Below are 17,563 nucleotides of genomic sequence, written 5' to 3' on the forward strand. Positions count from 1 at the left end.
TGAGATTTGTTGACATTTCTAAAGAGGCATTCCTGTTTAGGATTCTTTCTTCATGAGAAAGGAGTAGAGCATTCACAGCTTGCACTGAGTAAGGAATTTCACGAGAAGAGATAACAGTTGTGATGAACTCATATTCCAGACCAAGATCATTCAAGATGGCAAGAATTTGATCCGTTTATGATATTTTATGACTAGCAGCAGCAAGCATATTAGAAAAGGTCTTCATTTTCATTAGATATTCTCTCACACAGAGATTTTCTTTCTTCAAGACCTACATTTGATGCTTATAGTGCATAACCTTTGCAGTTGATAGTGAATGGAATAGTTGACAAATGGAAGACCAAACCTCCTGGGCAGTAGAACATCCAATGAATTGTGGCAGAAAGTTGGAACCTATCAAGGCAAGAAGCCAAGAAATAAGATGATCTTGGCGTTGATAGGTAATATATGCTGTATTTGGAACAGTTTCATTATTTGGGCCAGTAAGAAACTTTGAGGGAACTTGGTTAGTCCCATATATGAACCCTTCAAGACCATAACCTTTGATAGTATTTTCAACTTGAGTTCTCCACAAAAGAAAGTTATTTTCTTCAAGCCGAATGGTGATAAGTTGATTGAGAGGGCTGATGACTAATTTTGAAGAATCCTCTACTAATGCTGGAATTGTCATTCTTTCGATTGTTGAAATTGCTAGTTCTGTGGAATCACAAGTTGCTGCCATGGGAAGGATAGGATCTTTTAAGCTCTGATACCAAGTCAGAAAAATAAAGAAAGCAGAGAGCAAGAAATAGAGAAAGCAAAGAACAAGAAACAGAGTAAAGGATCTCTTGTATTTTCTGTATTGATGAGAAAATTGTAGATTAGTTGTTTTGGGAATACAATTGCTATATATGGTTGTGGAAAGAGTAGAACAGAAAGTTGTAATACCTACATAACAACTCAACCTCTCTAACTACCTGCTAGCCGGAAGGCATATCAAAGATGATGAGTCAGTTGATTGTAATGACCAAGGGGTTGAATATTTGGATGCCAAAGTGGACATCCAACTCAATCAACTTCTAAGCAGAAGAAGAGATGCAATAGAGCAGATGAATTCCCTCATTCGGTTTGATTTTGGTGTGGTTGGATCAGTCACAAGTCCGCTAGTAGTAATTCAGACTACCTTATTTGAATGTGGAGGATTAGTCATTGGTATATGCATCTGCCACGCCATTGCCGATGGATTCATTATGGTTAAATTCATTACTTCTTGGGCAACTGCAAGCCAAGTAGGGACAAAGGAACTACTCTTACCATGTTTCAACTTGGCTTCTCTCTTCTCAGCAAAAGTTTTACCCATGCTCAAGCCCCCGCCTCCACCAAGAGTCTTTGGACTTGATAAGGTTGTCACAAGGCAATTCGTGTGCGATGGGGCTGAAATATCAATCCTGAAAGCCAGATCCAGTCCTGGGTCTTGTGATGTAGGAGTCAAGCCAAAACCTTCACGTACGAGTTGAGGTAGTGACAACAATCATATGGAAAGCTCTCATCCGGTAAGTGAAGCAAAATATGGACGGTTGAGGACTTCTCTTGCAGTTCATTCTATGAACTTGCATGCCAAAATTGTTCCTGCAGTAAAACACAATTATTGTGGATACCTCTACAGATTGGTTGCAGCAAGATTTATGGGGGACAGGAGCAAAATGGAGTTGCCTGATTTGGTGGTTTTACTGAGGGATGCAATCTATGTGAATGCACTATGTTGCGAGGATGTGTTCCCCACTGTTGTAAAATCCTTCAATAAGGTAAACGAGGAATCGAAGAAAGAGTATGTAGATGTCCACATGTTTACTAGCTGGTGTAGATTCCCAACTTACGAAGCTGATTTTGGTTGGGAAAAGCCCACTTAGATTAGTAGATGTAATATGTCTTTTCCAATGGCTAGCCTGCAGGATGCAGAAAGTGGAGACGGAATTGAAGTATGGGTAAGCTTGAGTAAAGAAAACATGCTTCTATTCCAACAAGATGGAGACAATATGGCCTTCAGTTCTAGTGGAACTCCTTTACAGCCAACGGACTGAATTCTCCTATGGCTGTAGGAAACTAGATCAAAGGTGTCTATGAAAAAGGGGCATTTTAGGTTGATATGCTTTAAGTCACTAGAACAGACCTCCATTGTAATGATCACAATAGGACATGGTGTTGTTCATGTCAATCCTACATATATGTTGATTTAGTTTATGTAGCATGCATGTTTGATCTAGTTTAGTTAACAATCTCTAATAGCTAATATACGTTTCTAAAAACTATTAACATATGTTATAATTCATGTTAATTGTCAATAATTGACTGATAGGACTTCTAGATTCTTTTTTTTTTTTAATCTTGTAGTATGAACATACTAAATGTACATAATTATAATTAAGTATTCATAGTCAAACTGCTAATTTACAAGTTAGTAGTACTTAGAAGAAAAATCAAAGTTAGTAGTTAGCACTTTGGGTTGCTGAAATATGGGTTGAACGTGGCAAGACCAAGTGTAGAGATAGCCATTGCGCCAATGTGACCCAACATGGGTCTTGCCCAAGCCCCACCGGCCTTTTGAAAGAATATGTCTTCTCCAAGTCTTACCTTATTAACAATTTCATATCAAATCAAAATTAAATTATTTCAAAATATTTTTATTTAAATTATCAAATATCAAATTATGCCTAATTAAATGGGATTTTATAAATAACTGATTAGTTTCAAATATTATTCTTTTATTGAGTTGGATGGAATCCAATTTGTATTAGTATTAGTAACCTCTAACCAGATTCCTAGAAGCTAGGACTTAATACATTTATATTCTCTACCAAAGCAATGTAAAAGTCCACACCAATTTCCTTGCCAACTAGGGCTAAATAAACCAAAATTATACAAATTGTTTCATTTTATTCAAACTACTTACATAAAACATAATTGTAGACCCTTCATTTTGTCCTTTTAGCACAAGTAATGTTAGGTGTTATCCTATGTTTTTCTTTTGTCCTTTGACACTCATACAACTTTTTTTTTTTTGAGTCATATATCTTTAGGGACCCTTTTGTTGAGGGGCTCATCAAGACCCTCACTATGACCTAGGCTACTCTTCACGCTTTGTTTAGGTCACTTAGACGCACCCTACCTTATGCAGGCACACCTAAGCATCTTTTATGCAAGCTCACTTAGTTATACTTCAACTTATTCCAACTCACTTAGTTGCACTTTAACTTAGTCCACTTGGTTACCTTGTAGGTGCACTTTAAATTAGTTAATTTGGATACAAATTCATTTTAACTTGAATTTTGGTAAGGTAATTTTCTTAAAGTGTTTTAACATAAAATCTTTAGTGGTATGTGTGTAAATAGAGTATTGATAAATTAAATTTTAGAATGTTTCAATATAAAATTTTTTTAATGCCATGTATGTAAATAGAGTTTTGGTGAATTAAGAATATCGTTTTTTAAATGTAAAATTTAATGGAAACCTAATGGTGGTCAGGAGTGTAAATGGAACTTATAAGTTATTTCTTTTTTCTTTTTTTTTAAATGTAAATGGGGATTCATAGTGGTTGTATGGGGAAAATTATGCATTATGAGAATATATGGTTTTTGAATTAAAGAATAAAAAATGGAATTTGATGAAAGTGAGTGGTATCCATGAGGATTTGGTGTCGAAGAGGTCATGAAATAATCTATACATATATTTTTGGCTAAATTAAAAATGATGGGAAAAGATGATTGACCCATGCATTGAGAGGAGAATTGAAGAGCCGAGATGTTAAGATTTTTTTTTTTTTTTTTGGAGGGTATATGCCATATGCCACCTGGGGGAAAAGATATGAAAATTTTGGGGAAGATTAGAGTTTTGGTGGAAAATGAATTGCATGGGGAAAGAGCAGGCTGTGATTTCCAAAGAAACAAGGAGAAACCTTCAAGAAGAAGGATTCTGAGGAGGTTCTGATTTTGAGAAGAGCAAAGAAAAGGACAGAGAGCGAGCAGGGGGAGAGAGATTGGCTGGTGAAACCCCCCCCCCCCCCCCCCCCAAAAAAAAAAAAAAAAAAAACGAGAAATGAAAAGAAAGAGCATAGAGAAGGCGATAAGAAAGAATGAGAAATTGGGAACTGTGAGAAAGAGATAAGAAAGAAAAAAAAAAAAAAAAAACACTCACCAAAAGTTGGGAAGGGGAAGTACATATTTGAGAAAAATGATCAGATTTCTTCAAAAATACACACACGGATGATAGAGAAAAGGGAATCGGGTCATTGGAGAAGGACATGCAAGTTGCGATTTAATATTCATTAGGGGACTCGAGGGCTGCCACTTGGATGGGGGATCATGTTATTGGAGTTCGAGAAGACTTGCGGATGTTGGAGAATTTGAGATGGGAGATGAGAGCGTTTTTGGAGATGAAAAGCATTAGGACTTTAGGAAAAAGGGGCTGCCAAATAATGAAGGACATGACTTGAGGATTTTGAAGATTAAGATGGCTCTCTAGATGATGGCATGGGAGGAAGAAAGGGAGGATCTTAAGGTTTTGACTTGCGGTTACATGGGGAAACTTGAGAAGAGCACCAGATTATTGTTAGAAACTTCTAGCACACACCATTAACAACCACTTTTGCCACTTAGTGGAGAGCTTAATGAAAAAGAAAACTCATGGTTGAATCGCAGGTTGTTAATAGGGACTTGAAAGGCTTAATTTAAATGGAAGTTTGTGGTCTTGGAGAAGAGATGAATGTGGCATCAACAATTCAAATACGGTGACTGCATCATGGAGAACTTTTATGGCTGAAAATGTATGGAGAATGGAGCTTAAAGATTGCTGAATTTTATTGGCTACAAGTAAGGAATTTCATGATGGAGACACGGCTATGGATGGAGAAAATCAATTTTTTTTATTCGTTGAAAGTGGATTTCGATTCTTCCAATTTTGCTTGATGAAGCTTACTGAAATTTGATGAATTCTTTTTGTTGTTGTTAGTGGATTCTTGGAGGCCGAAATTTGGTGGAAAATTAAGGGGAAATTGTGGGTGCATAAATGAAGATTCTAGTGGCCAAAAATTAAGGAAGTTGTGATTGCATAATGGAGAATTCTTGTAATTTTTTTGAAGTGGATACAGTATGGGACGAAGTTTAATGGATGAAAGTGGCAGCCATCAAATGGTTCTCTAGTGGCTGAATTTTTTTATTGCAAAATCAATGGAAATGTAGCCATGAATTGAGACTATAGTGGCTGAAAATTTAGTATAATTCAAGTGGATTGTGGCTGCATGTGTGCGTGATTCCATGGCTAAAAGTCGTTTATAATTCGAGAGGAAAAGTGGTTGTATATGTATGTAATCTAGTTGCTGAAATTTAAAGTGAGCTAATCGATGCACATGGCTTGAGTTTGGCAACGTGAAGATGACATCAATTTCAATATAATTTGAGGTAAGTTTCAAAAGTCGTTAATTTTTTATTTTAGTTTTTAGATTCATCCTTTTTGACTTATGTGTGGCTTTAGGATTTTAGTTTATTAATTTATTTAATTCCATGTCATTATCATTGTGTTTTTAATCTTAGGTGGTGTTTTTTTTGTTGAAAGGAAAAGCCAAAATATTTGGTTTTTTCTATTCAGTTAAAAGTAATTCATTGACATCAACCAATATAATTAAACTAAACTTATTGATAACACGTTCACTTTGACTTTTTCTATTAAGCCAAATAATAAACACCACCTTAGTTTTTGGATTCATCCTATGAATCATGAGTCTTAGAATTTTAGTTGATGGATTTATTTGATTCTGTGTCATTATCTTCATGTCATTAAGATTGTTAATTTTAGTTTTTAGATTCATCCTATTTGATTTATGTCTGGCCTTAGGATTGTAGTTGATTAATTTATTTGATTCCATGTCATTTTGCCCAAGTCTTGAGTTTGTTAACTTTGATTCTTAATTGGTCCAATTTTAGATCATATGTTTTCTAGAGTTTACTAGTTTGAGTGAACTTGTGTCATTATATTCATGTTTTTTTAAGCTTATTAACTTAGTTTTGATTCATCATATTTAGTCTGGTGTTTAAAAAAAAAAAGAAAAAAAAAAGAAAGAACAAAAAATTAGTTGATTATTTTTGTTAACCTTATGTCATTATTTTCATGTTCTAAGTTCATTTGGTTTTGGATCCATCGTATTCAGTTTGCATGTTTTCTAGAATTTTAATTGATTAGTTTAGTTGATCTCATATTATTACTTTCATGTTCTAGGTTTGTTAAATTTAATTCACGATTCATCATATTTCAGTTTACAACTTTTTGTGTTTTGCTAAATTAATCTAATAAACCCCATGATACTAAGTTTATGTGTTGAGCTCATTATTTTTTTTATTAGATCCTATCTTAGTTTACTTTCTTGGAATTTAGGTTATTATTTCAATCAGTTCTATGATATTTAGTTTATATGTTGAGTTCATTTTTTTTTGTTCGATCTTGATTGGATCTTATCTTAGTTTACTTGCTTTTGGAATTTTGGTTATTATTTTGATTGATCCCATGATATTTAATTTGTAGTTTGAGTTCAAAAAATAATTGTTTTGAATCAAATCTTATTTATTTGTTTAAAAATAAATAATTCATTAATTCAAATAGAATATTTGTTTGAGTTAAGACCCTTTTAAAATTATCTAATTACCTTTTTTGGGTTGAGTAAATTTTTTTTTCTCTTTTGTAAAAATGAATTTCCTTCCATCATGAATGAGGTTCCTTGATTCCAAATGAAAGGTGGCCAAAAAGGTGATCCAAGTTGATTTTCTCTTATTCTCAAAACTCTTTGAAGTTATAAATAAAAAATGTCTATTTTGTATCAATGTTTTGGATTTATTGATTCACATGGTTCCTTTTGCTTTCCTAAAATCCTTTTGTAAAGGAATTCAAATCATTTAAAAACTTTTAAAGAAATCCATTCTAGGTTTTTAGAACAAAGATCTCACTTTCTTTTAAAAATATACAAGTCAGTTTTATCCAAGTTGCATTCCTTTTCTTTTAGGTTTTCCAAAAACTTTGTTATTTTCTTAACATAGATTTGAACTTGTGCTCCCAAGCTAATGGGAATACACAAGTGAATCTTACGAATATTAATTGGGGACTTGGACCCCAACATAAAAGATTCTTTTCAAAACTTATCTTTGCTGCCACTTTTGCTACTTGTTATAATCATAACCATCAATTTTTAGGAATTATATGCAAGATGTATGTAATAATTGATGATTTTGTATACTCTAATAATTTTTTCTATGCTATTTAGATACCAAGTATGCTAGGGTTTCTTTCTTTTATTATTTATTATATAATTTTAATCTAACCCTCCATGTCTTGTGGTAGCACATTATAAGTTATCTATGCTATTCAGATATGCCCTCTATCCTCCACTCTCAAAATTCCATGAATATGCATGTCAATGTGAACTATGCCCATGTTTGATACTGTCCTTAGGTACCTCGATATTTGATTGATTTTCTCTGATAAAATGCATGTTGAATATCTAAACTAACTTTGATGATTTTGTGATAACACTTAAGTTGCAAATCCAAGTATGCATATTATCCTTCCTTTATGATTGTGTGTGTTTTTTTTTTAATTAGCATGCTAGGGTTAGTAGACTTTCAAAATCACCTTAACATATATGAGTATCCATAAGCAACGGATTAATTATCATATTTCCCTCAACTTAGCTAGTAGAGACCTTTTTAGGGTTTAGAAGGGTGTTACCTCTTTGGGGTACCTTCCTGATAGGTAACCTGATCCCCGGACCCAGACTTGAGTTTTTCGTAGACAACTTTTCTAGAAGTCTGAAGTAATTTTAAGGGTTTTGTTCTTAATTGACTTCTCTTTTAAAAAATAAATAAAAGTGGCGACTCCAACATTTAAATAATAAAAAAAATCAGCTTTTCACTTTAATCAAAAGTGAGTCTCGCCGATCGAGTGGGACACATGTGAAAAATGTGGGTCCACAATAATTACTTCATATTTTTATATTGTAAACAATTAAAGATAATCTAACATATTTTTTATGTAAAATTTATTTGATCCATGTAGGGAAATAAAAATAACATTTAATATAATTTCAAAATAATATCCTATAAAAATTATGTCAAGAAATAAATTGATTAAATCCAATTTAATCGATTTCTCAAGATTATGACTTACTAACCACTACATGCAAGCTCTCCATGAACTAATATTTGTATTCTAACGGGGTATAAGCCTCCATCCTCTCATATTACCTCTATCATCCTTAAATTTTAAATTCTTCTATTATGTGATCAATTGACACACTCTAACTCACTAAAAGAATGTGTTAAATTCCACTAAAGGATTTATTGCAACCATAGATTGCATGACATAAATCCTTATGATCATCCAAGGGATAAACTATCTTAAATGAATGAGATATCATAGTGTCTATCTTGAGATTACCTATTAGCATCTGACTTAATTATTAATGACCCAATCCATAAAGAATATATAACCACCTTAAGGTCAAAGCCTTTGATGACCTTAGTAGTAGCTTAATATTTTCTTAAGGTTGAGAGCTTATATAGCATATTAGCTTGATGAAGTTATAACTACTTAGATAACTAATGTCATGACTTACTGTAGGTTCTATCCAATATAGTTATACATACCAATGCACTCACCATAAGAAACTCATCCCAATGACCAAGATAAGTCATCCCTCCAATTATGAGACAATGCACTAGAACCTTAGATGGATTATCGAAGTCCACAAAACAACTTTGAATAACTCATTAGCTTGCAAGGATTCCATGACTTATAACTTTTGTGCAACTCCTAATACATCCAAGTCATGTACAATGCAAGTAATGCATGACTAAATGCTCAAGATAAATATAGTACATAAATAGAATAGTTAATAAAAACCGAAATCATAATGTAAATATTAATGAAATCTTTTTTGTTACATCATATCATGTTTTTAAGGATTCTATCCTAACAATTACATTCATGATGAAAGTATGTTTTTTTTGTAACCAATACCAGGTCTCTACAAGAAACCTTGTGTCACTAATTGCACTTTATATCTTATGATATCATTTTTCTCATTAATACACTTTCGTACAAATACCCATTTATACTCGATAGGCTTTGTCTTCTGGCATTTGAACTAAAGGTCTAAATACTTGTTTTATTAACGAGTTTAACTTTGTGTGCATAGCTTCTTTCCATTTTGGCTAATCATTTTTGTGTCAATATTCTCCCACAATTTTTTATTCAGGGTCCTAATCATTTCTTATGATGTCAAAGACCACTTAGAAAACGAAAATATTATTATTTTGTTCTCATTTTTCTCCCGTATGTACATAACTACTGAAATCTCATCATTTTTAGGTACTTGTACCTCTTCAAGTGCTACACATTTAATTTATGCCTCTTCAAGGACTATTTGTTTAATATGTGCCTTGTTAGGAGCTATCAATTTTATTTATTCTCTTTGGGGGCTATAGGTTTATCAATTTTGGACTGATTAATCATTTTGATGGCCTCTTTAAGAGTGTTAAGTTTTCTTTATGATCTTCTCTTCCGAGAATTCTTTGAGCTAATGAGTCTACCAAGCTTCAAGTATGTCTTATATTCATTTATTAATTGTCGTCCTATAGAGATTTCAATATGCGCTAGAGTATTTGTAGCTGAAATAGGTGACTTTTATATATATATATATATATATATATCAATAAATGCATTTGGTAATTGGTTTGTGTAGATTTTGCAAATGAATAATCATTTGAACTTTTGGTGTACATTGATTTGTATAAGGATCAAGATGAAACAAAGTTGATGCATTCTAAACAATTTCTCATTGTTTTTCAAAAATCGGTTTTTCTCCCCGTAACAATTGGAAAACAATTTCTTTAAATGACAATCCAAAAAATATGTAAAAACATCACTTGCCAAAGGTTCATGATAACTTATGATGGATGAAGAATAAAAACCTATATAAATCCCAACCCTTCATTAGGGACCAATTTTAATGTGTTGTGTATGTGTAATTGGTACATACATTCTATAACCGAAAAGTGAGAGACACTTGGTTGTTTTTCAAGTTGTGAAGGGGAGTATTCATGGTAAGTTGTAGGTTGAATGCGGACTAAGGCTACAACATGCATAATGGTATGTCCTTAAGCAAAAATATGTATTTTGGTTTTCATGAGTAAGGGTCGAGCAATTAATTAGATATGTTTAATGAGGGATTCTTCCAAACTATTCTAGGTATGAGTGTGAGCAAGAAGATGGTCAATATAAACTCCAATTGACATAATCAATAAATGTTTGAGAAGTAGATTCACTAGCATTACCAAGACATATTGTCTTGGTTAGATAATATGGAAATTATGCTTGCAATTAGATTATTTGTGTAAGGAATCTGACAACGGTAACATTACATATAGAAAGGAGAGAAACGTGTGACCATTTAGTAGGGGTATATCCATTAAGACCATAAAATAATAAATGATCCACATGGTGGGTGGTAGACCCACATATGTCCCTATGTATTCCTTTTTAAAAAAGTTTGGTGACTCGTAAATGATTTTAATAAAAGATGGTCTAACTATAAATTAGCCTTACGAGCAAGCAGTACATGAATATTCATTGGGCAAAAGAATTTTCTAATTAAAAAAGTTTGGTGACTTGTATATGATTTTAATAAAGGATGACCTAACTATAAATTAGCCTTATAAGCAAGCATCACATGAATATTCATTGGGCAAAAGAATTTTCTAATTATTTAATGGATGCCCATGTGAGTTCAATTATTTGGTACATCATTGAGGACCCTAGTGGCTTAATTGGTCTCATCAAAACATAAAAATCTTTGGGTTAGTGAACTTCTAGTTCATGACATTATAAGATTCAATTTGACTTTTTAATTAATGATATGACCTAGAGGAAAAAGTCAAGAATTTTTTTATTATAAGATTTTGGTCATGAATAATAGAAGCAATGTAAATATATTTCACATTACTTTCATTCATAGTTTCAAATAATACCAATTTATGATAATATCTCTAAAATTGAGCAAATTTCTTTTGAATTTATAAGATCATTTATATGCAATTTAATCTCGTTTGATAGCATAATATTTACTCTTCCAAAGCCTTCAATCATGTCTATAGTACTTGATATGATATTAACATTAACCTTTGCTTATGTCAAATTGGAAAATAATTTTTTTATATGAGTGTACAATCCATGAGACATACATCTTCATCGTTGATCTTAAAATAGCATATGTAATTTCATATATGAACAACATTTGAGAAAAACATAAAAAAAAAATGGTAAATTAAAATAATATAATTACAATGCATGATATAACATCAATCAACAAGAATATTTTCATTATTCGCTAGAAGATCAATTTTTCACGGGACATTAAAGGAAATCAACATCAAAACAAGTTAGATCTAATTTATTACTATTATTGAAATACATTTTCATCCATGTCTTTTTACTTTTATTGAGACTTCGTAAAAGTTAACTAATTATTTAGGCATCCAATAAATACGTGATCAATGCTATTTTATACCGCACTTATAATAATTTTTAATATTGTTTTATTTCTTATGATATGGTATGAATTATTTTATTATGTCAATTTTTATTTTAGTATTAGTAATTAAGGAACGAGATTTGCATTCGCTTTTGAGAATAAAATTACATACTTTTCAGATAATGAAATTGCATTCACTTCAAATATATATTTATTTTAATATGTTGCTAATAATAATTTTTACGTAGTCTCAAACTAATCGATATATAATTTTTTTTTTCTTTACATAGCTTTTAGTTATGAAAAAAATATAAAATCATTTTAATATGCTACCAATAACCATTCGCATATTTCTAGAAATAAAAATAATTTTACATAGCTTCTAACTATATAATAATTTACACATTGCATCCCGCAATAATAATACTAAATGAGATTTGTGGATAATTACTAATTATGACAAAGTAAAATAATTTTGTAACAATTCTAACTAACGAAATATTGTAGGATAAAAGAATTACAAGAAAAAGAAACTAAAAGAAGAAATTATTAAAATGCTCTCAAAGAATAAATACTTTTTTTTTTAATTAACCGGTCTCGCCTTTTTATTAAAAAAAAAAAAAAAAAGTTAAAAAGAAGATATTTACAATATGGATCATGTATAAGTTTCCACAATACAAAAAGTTCTCATATTTTGTAATATTTTTAAAAATCTAATGAATAAAATCACCCTTCACTAGCACTTCTTGACATTAGTTTCAAAAATAACTTACCCAAAATACGTTTTTAGCCTAGAGACCACGTGAACAAAGGCATTGAAAGGTTGCATACCCAAAAAAAAAAAAAAAAAAAGACGCGATGTTCCTTTTTCCCTGAATAATAATTTCCCTCATCAAGGACAACTTCAATTTTCTGCTCATGTAGTAGCAGCTTCAAAAGCAAGAATAAAAAGCGTAACATAGACATAAATTAATAAATTATTATTTAAGAAAAAATAATTAACAAATAATTATTTAGGGGAAAAAAAAGAGGGGAAAAAAAAAAAACAAGTTCCTGGTCAAACAAAATAAAAAATACAGCACACCCTTGGAGAGACAAAATGGAGACATGACCAAGGAAACCCTTGGGATTTGGGAAACAGAAAATAGGCTTTCCTTGTGTAATTTCCCCAGTGTGTCTTATGCTACTGTAACCTAATGATAATTTCCTAATAAAAGTCTACTTTCTCAAATAGAGACTACAGACTGAAAAGATTAAAAGAAAAAAAGAAAAGAAGAGAAAAAAAATATGTAGCTTATATGAAAATCAGCCATTTATATATATTTTAATGCTTCCTCAGAAAGGATTGGACCAACCACACCCCTAAGTGAGAATTCGCTTCTTAAGATGCAACTGGCTTCGCAATGGCCTGCTTAATAGCCTCAGCATATGTCCTGTGCTGATAGGTGAGGGTTGACTCAAGCAAATCCCAGAGTGATGTCTTAGGGTTCCAACCTGGCAATTCCATCCAAAAGTTGTGTCAGAATTTCACTCCAACCGCAAAAGAACAGAGGAGGAATGATAAAGAAAACAGATCATTACCAAGTTGCTTATTGATTATGGTCATGTCTGGAATTCTCTTGTCACTGTCATCATATCCTTCACCATAGAATTCTTTGGAGCTTACATCAACAGTTGGTACCTCCAAAGAAGGTTCCCCGCTTACCTTTGCATAAACCTGAATAATGGAAGGAAGTCATCAATATATAGAATCCATAGAGGTCAAGCTTAAGATTAATATTGCATCAAAAAAACCAATGACTCATTCACCTCAGTCATCATTTCTGCAAGCTGCTTAACTGTAGCTTCATTGTTTGGGTTGCCCACATTGAAGATGTGACCATTAGCCCTGCCAGGATTATCCTGAGAAAAGATCATAATATTCAGCATCCTGTTTTTTTTTTTTTTCCAAGTAAACTAAATGTGGAATCATATAATGAAAGAAAGGATGGTCAACTCACAATCATCAACAAGACTGCTTCAATAGCATCCTTTATGTAAACAAAGGTTCTCTGGGATTGGCCACCATCCACAAGCTTGAGTGGCTCATGACGAAGAAGGTTCTACGGTGGGAGAGAAAGAGCAAGATCAGAGACAAAAAAAATGAAAAAAGTACTACCAAACAAGCCATGTTATGACAGATGTTGAAACTAACATTGCTGAAGCATGCCAGAACTCTTGGAACACCTTCACTAGGACCATCAATGCCAGGAATGAAATCCATTCTAGGCCCAATCCAGTTAAAAGGCCTCACAATGGTGAACTCTAGGCCATTCTCTGCACCTTCAGCTGTAAATAATAATAATAATAAAAAAATTAGAAAGATCTATGAGACAAATGCATGTTAAGAAACATCCAGATTGATGGAAAAGTTGACTCACCATAAATCAACCTCTCAATTAATTGCTTTGCACAGGCATAGGACCACCTCTGCTTCTCAATTGAACCAAAAATGCAGGGGGAGACATCTTCTTTGAGAAGATAGTAAGCTGGATCCTAATATCATATCAAAGCATATGGACTTGGTTCATTCCAACAATAAGGCAAGCAGAAAACAAAGAACAAATAGAAAACGATAGCTTCCGAAGCAGTTCAAAATTCTCATTCTGCAAATAGAAAAAATAATGAAGCAACCAAGTGTCCATTGTGATCATTTAAGTAAAAATACCTTTGCATATGAAGCAAAAACCTTAACCAATCATCCTAGATCTAGTGACCATGGGAGAGAAACATCTAACTGCAAGCTTATCAGAAAGAAAAATACTCATTGGCAGCAGAACAGCCTCCATTCAATTTATGCTCCCTTATACTACACAACATATGCAGCACCACCATAATTTCCAAACAACGCAACCACAACATGGAACATCTTCCAAAACTCCAAAAATGCTAATTATAGCTAAAATCATTGGACACAAAAACACCGAAACATTTTCAAAACAACTCCTACTTTCAATAGATTCAATACGCTAACATATTAGAGCAACTCATCAGATTGGATATTAAGAAATAGAAAAATACAAAAGTTCCAGCAACTTCAATGAGCAAGTGCCCAAGAAGAATAAAAATATTACCAGATAAGAAATGTTGAAGAATGATCAAGAAAGGACACAGTTATTAAGCAGTTATATTTCAATTATACCCTTCGTCTCAAAAGGCAAATAAAAAAACGGATAATAAGGGTCATGACATCAGACCATCTTTGTCCATTTATAATTTTTTCCATCACCAGCATCAGCACAATCCAAAATTTAGATATATATTATTAAAAATGCTAATGTGCATCTTGGACAGAACACTCTAGAGAAGATCATAAATGGTAATGCTTACAACCTACAGTTAAAAAAACTACAAAAGACAAATACAAAATACAGATTCGAACTCTATGCGTGAAAAAAAACTAAAACAAAAACAAAACAAAACAAAACAAATACAGAGACAGGAGAGAGATCTCACCTGCCGGAGAGGTGAATCTTTGGGAAGAAAGCTCCCAATCGTTTTCCCATAGACTTCACAAGTCGAGAAGTGAATGAGACGCTTGTTGTTTTCAGAACAGTATTTCACCTAAAAAGCCACATCAAAACGCAAATCAACGCATACATCAGCTTCAACAGATTTCCGAGAAACAAAAAGACAAATAACAACATTATCTTTGAACGAAAACGAATTCAAACAAACATCCAACAGCATACCACTGGAAGGGCATCAATGAAATTGCTGTAAATCGTATCGAGAGGACGAGTATTGTAGTCTGCGGGAGTACAGATCGCAGCCAGATTGACAGTCTGCATTACCAAAGAAAACGCCACAAATTGACACAAAATACAAGAAATTCAAAATCCAAGGCAAGAAATACAAACGAGGGAATCACGAACCAGATCTGCCATCTTGATGAGTCCTTCGAGCCTCGAATCGTGCTTGATGTTGATGCGGTGAAACTGAATGCGATCGGACCAAGGATGCGTAGCCGGCTCGAGAAGGTGCCTGATCTTGTCATTGTAGACATCAACGGCCAAGACCTTGTGCATCGTCTCAGCCATGAGCTTCTCACAGAGGTGCGATCCGATGAATCCTCCGGCGCCGATCATGCAAATCGTCATCGGCTTGATGGCGTTTCCGTCCAGATCTAGCCTCGCCGCCGAAGCCATTCTGTCTCTACAATTATGCCCACACTCTAGAGTAGGAATTGGGGGCCAACGTGCGCCGGGTGGAGAAGAGTAGAAGAGGTGAGGTTGAGACTTGAGTGGAAATTTTTGGGAGGAAATGGAGGGGCTTTATACTTAAAGGTCTGAACACTGCAGGAAGATGAGGCTCCCAGGCAATGTGGCCCCACCTTCATTATTGTCAATTCTTTTCTTCTTATTCTCGCGTATATCTTATAACTCCACTCGCTTTCTCCCCATGCCACGTGCTAGATTTATCTCTTCCCGTTACCGTATTGGGATAGAACCCCTGCCCTGTTTGATAAAACAGTTTGTTATCCAAAACACAAAATGGAAATAGTTTTTTCCAAACCAAAAACTGAATAAAACTAGAAAATATATCTTAATTATTTTTCATTATTTTCTAAATACCATTTTAAAATAATTATATAAATATGAATATGGAGTAAATAAAATATTTACATATAAAAATTATTTTTAAAAATGTCTAAATTAATTAAAAACATTTTAAGTTTTCAAATAAATTTTTATATTACAAAATATTAAAGTACAATTTTCTAAAAAAATTTTACAGAAAACACTTTTCAAATGAACCTCATTTTCCTTGTTAAATTTCACAAAATGAAATTATTTTAGTTTCAACTTTTTCCATGGGTATGGCAATATGATATGTTCAAAAAGGATTGTCATCATCCATACAATATGATAGGTTCAAAAAGGATTGTCATCATCCATACGCCATTCAATTTATTTAAAATAATTCTCATCATCTTTCCATTAAAAAAATCAAATTGAGCGGGATTGGACTTGGACAGTGCATTAGAAATTCGCATACCTACTTGCCTTACCGATTTAACTTTAAAAAAAAAAAAAATTAAAAATTTTAATTCCATTAAAATAAATATGTTTTATAAATAATTAAATTATTATAATTTTTATAACTTATTTTATTAAAAAATATTTTATTATTTTTATTTTTATCCATATATATTAAAAATAAATAAATAAAAATTAAATTAAATTAAATTAATTTTTTTATATAATCGGGGTAGTGTGGGACAAGGTAATAATTGAACCTGTCTTGAATTTAAAAAAAAAAAATCAAATCCATCTTAGGGCGAGACAGGTACTCGAAAAAACTCACTCTATTACCATTTAATAAATAAAAAAAGAAACAAAACCACTATCAAGAAATAAAAAAAAGGAGACAAAACGACTATAAATTATTGAATGTCTAAAAAAAAAAAAAAAGCTTTAAAATGCAATAAGAAAAGTCTATTCACATTGTAAATTGAAAATCATTACTTGAAATACTGGTGAAAAACATTTTATTTATAAACATTAAATTTTGATTTCCATTTATATAATTTATTTTATATATTTGAGCTTCGACTATGCAGTTAAGCATGATTTTTTATTTTATTTTTTTGTTATTTTGTGATTAATAAGTTTGTGTACAAAAATTATATTTTTAAGGAACTTAAAAAACTATTTCAAATATTTTTTAATTAGCATTTAATAATATTATTAAATACATTCTCATTTTTTACATCTAAAAATTAACCGCTATCCTCTATTTAAATTTTCTAATAAAAGTATTATTAACAAAAAAAAAATTATTTTTACGTTAGAAAGAATCTTTATGGGCCTTTTCTCAAATTATATTAAGTTAAACCGTGTTAAATTAAACTCAAGGAGTACAGGTGGCATCAAATCATGGCGAGTACGAAGCTTCAATCTAAGGTGGAGTGTGGGTAAAAGTAATGACGTATCGTTTCATGTGAGTTGCTCTTTCGAATGAGCTGTCTATCTC

At 32.2% G+C, this 17,563-nt stretch overlaps 2 protein-coding genes across 2 annotated transcripts; one reads left to right on the forward strand and one right to left on the reverse strand.

Moving 5' to 3' along the window:
• The first annotated feature begins 1,088 nt into the window (after positions 1-1,088).
• On the forward strand, positions 1,089-1,889 carry LOC117910996 (acetyl-CoA-benzylalcohol acetyltransferase-like). The gene is made up of 2 exons (XM_034825163.1): positions 1,089-1,485; positions 1,615-1,889. Exons 1-2 carry the CDS (start codon positions 1,089-1,091, stop codon positions 1,887-1,889), a joined length of 672 nt encoding a protein of 223 aa, XP_034681054.1.
• A 10,691-nt stretch (positions 1,890-12,580) lies between these two features.
• LOC117911882 (UDP-D-apiose/UDP-D-xylose synthase 2) lies at positions 12,581-15,833 on the reverse strand. Its single transcript, XM_034826309.1, has 9 exons — positions 15,463-15,833; positions 15,280-15,372; positions 15,044-15,151; positions 13,969-14,083; positions 13,743-13,876; positions 13,549-13,650; positions 13,358-13,450; positions 13,130-13,265; positions 12,581-13,042 (listed from the first exon to the last, which is right to left on the reverse strand). Exons 1-9 carry the CDS (start codon positions 15,733-15,735, stop codon positions 12,930-12,932), a joined length of 1,167 nt encoding a protein of 388 aa, XP_034682200.1. The 5' UTR covers positions 15,736-15,833; the 3' UTR covers positions 12,581-12,929.
• Between the last annotated feature and the right edge of the window lie 1,730 nt (positions 15,834-17,563).

The sequence above is a fragment of the Vitis riparia genome, chromosome 3 (assembly GCF_004353265.1).
Source record: "Vitis riparia cultivar Riparia Gloire de Montpellier isolate 1030 chromosome 3, EGFV_Vit.rip_1.0, whole genome shotgun sequence".
Taxonomy (NCBI): Eukaryota; Viridiplantae; Streptophyta; class Magnoliopsida; order Vitales; family Vitaceae; genus Vitis; species Vitis riparia.

Coding starts and splice junctions, on each gene's coding strand:
- LOC117910996 (XM_034825163.1), top strand. CDS start 1,089: ATGAATTCCCTCATTCGGTTTGATTTTGGTGTGGTTGGATCAGTCACA. Junction 1,486..1,614: donor AGTCAAGCCAAAACCTTCAC/GTACGAGTTGAG, acceptor TTGTTCCTGCAG/TAAAACACAATTATTGTGGA.
- LOC117911882 (XM_034826309.1), bottom strand. CDS start 15,735: ATGGCTTCGGCGGCGAGGCTAGATCTGGACGGAAACGCCATCAAGCCG. Junction 14,084..15,043: donor AAGATTCACCTCTCCGGCAG/GTGAGATCTCTC, acceptor ATATGATATTAG/GATCCAGCTTACTATCTTCT. Junction 13,043..13,129: donor CATAATCAATAAGCAACTTG/GTAATGATCTGT, acceptor TGGAATTGCCAG/GTTGGAACCCTAAGACATCA.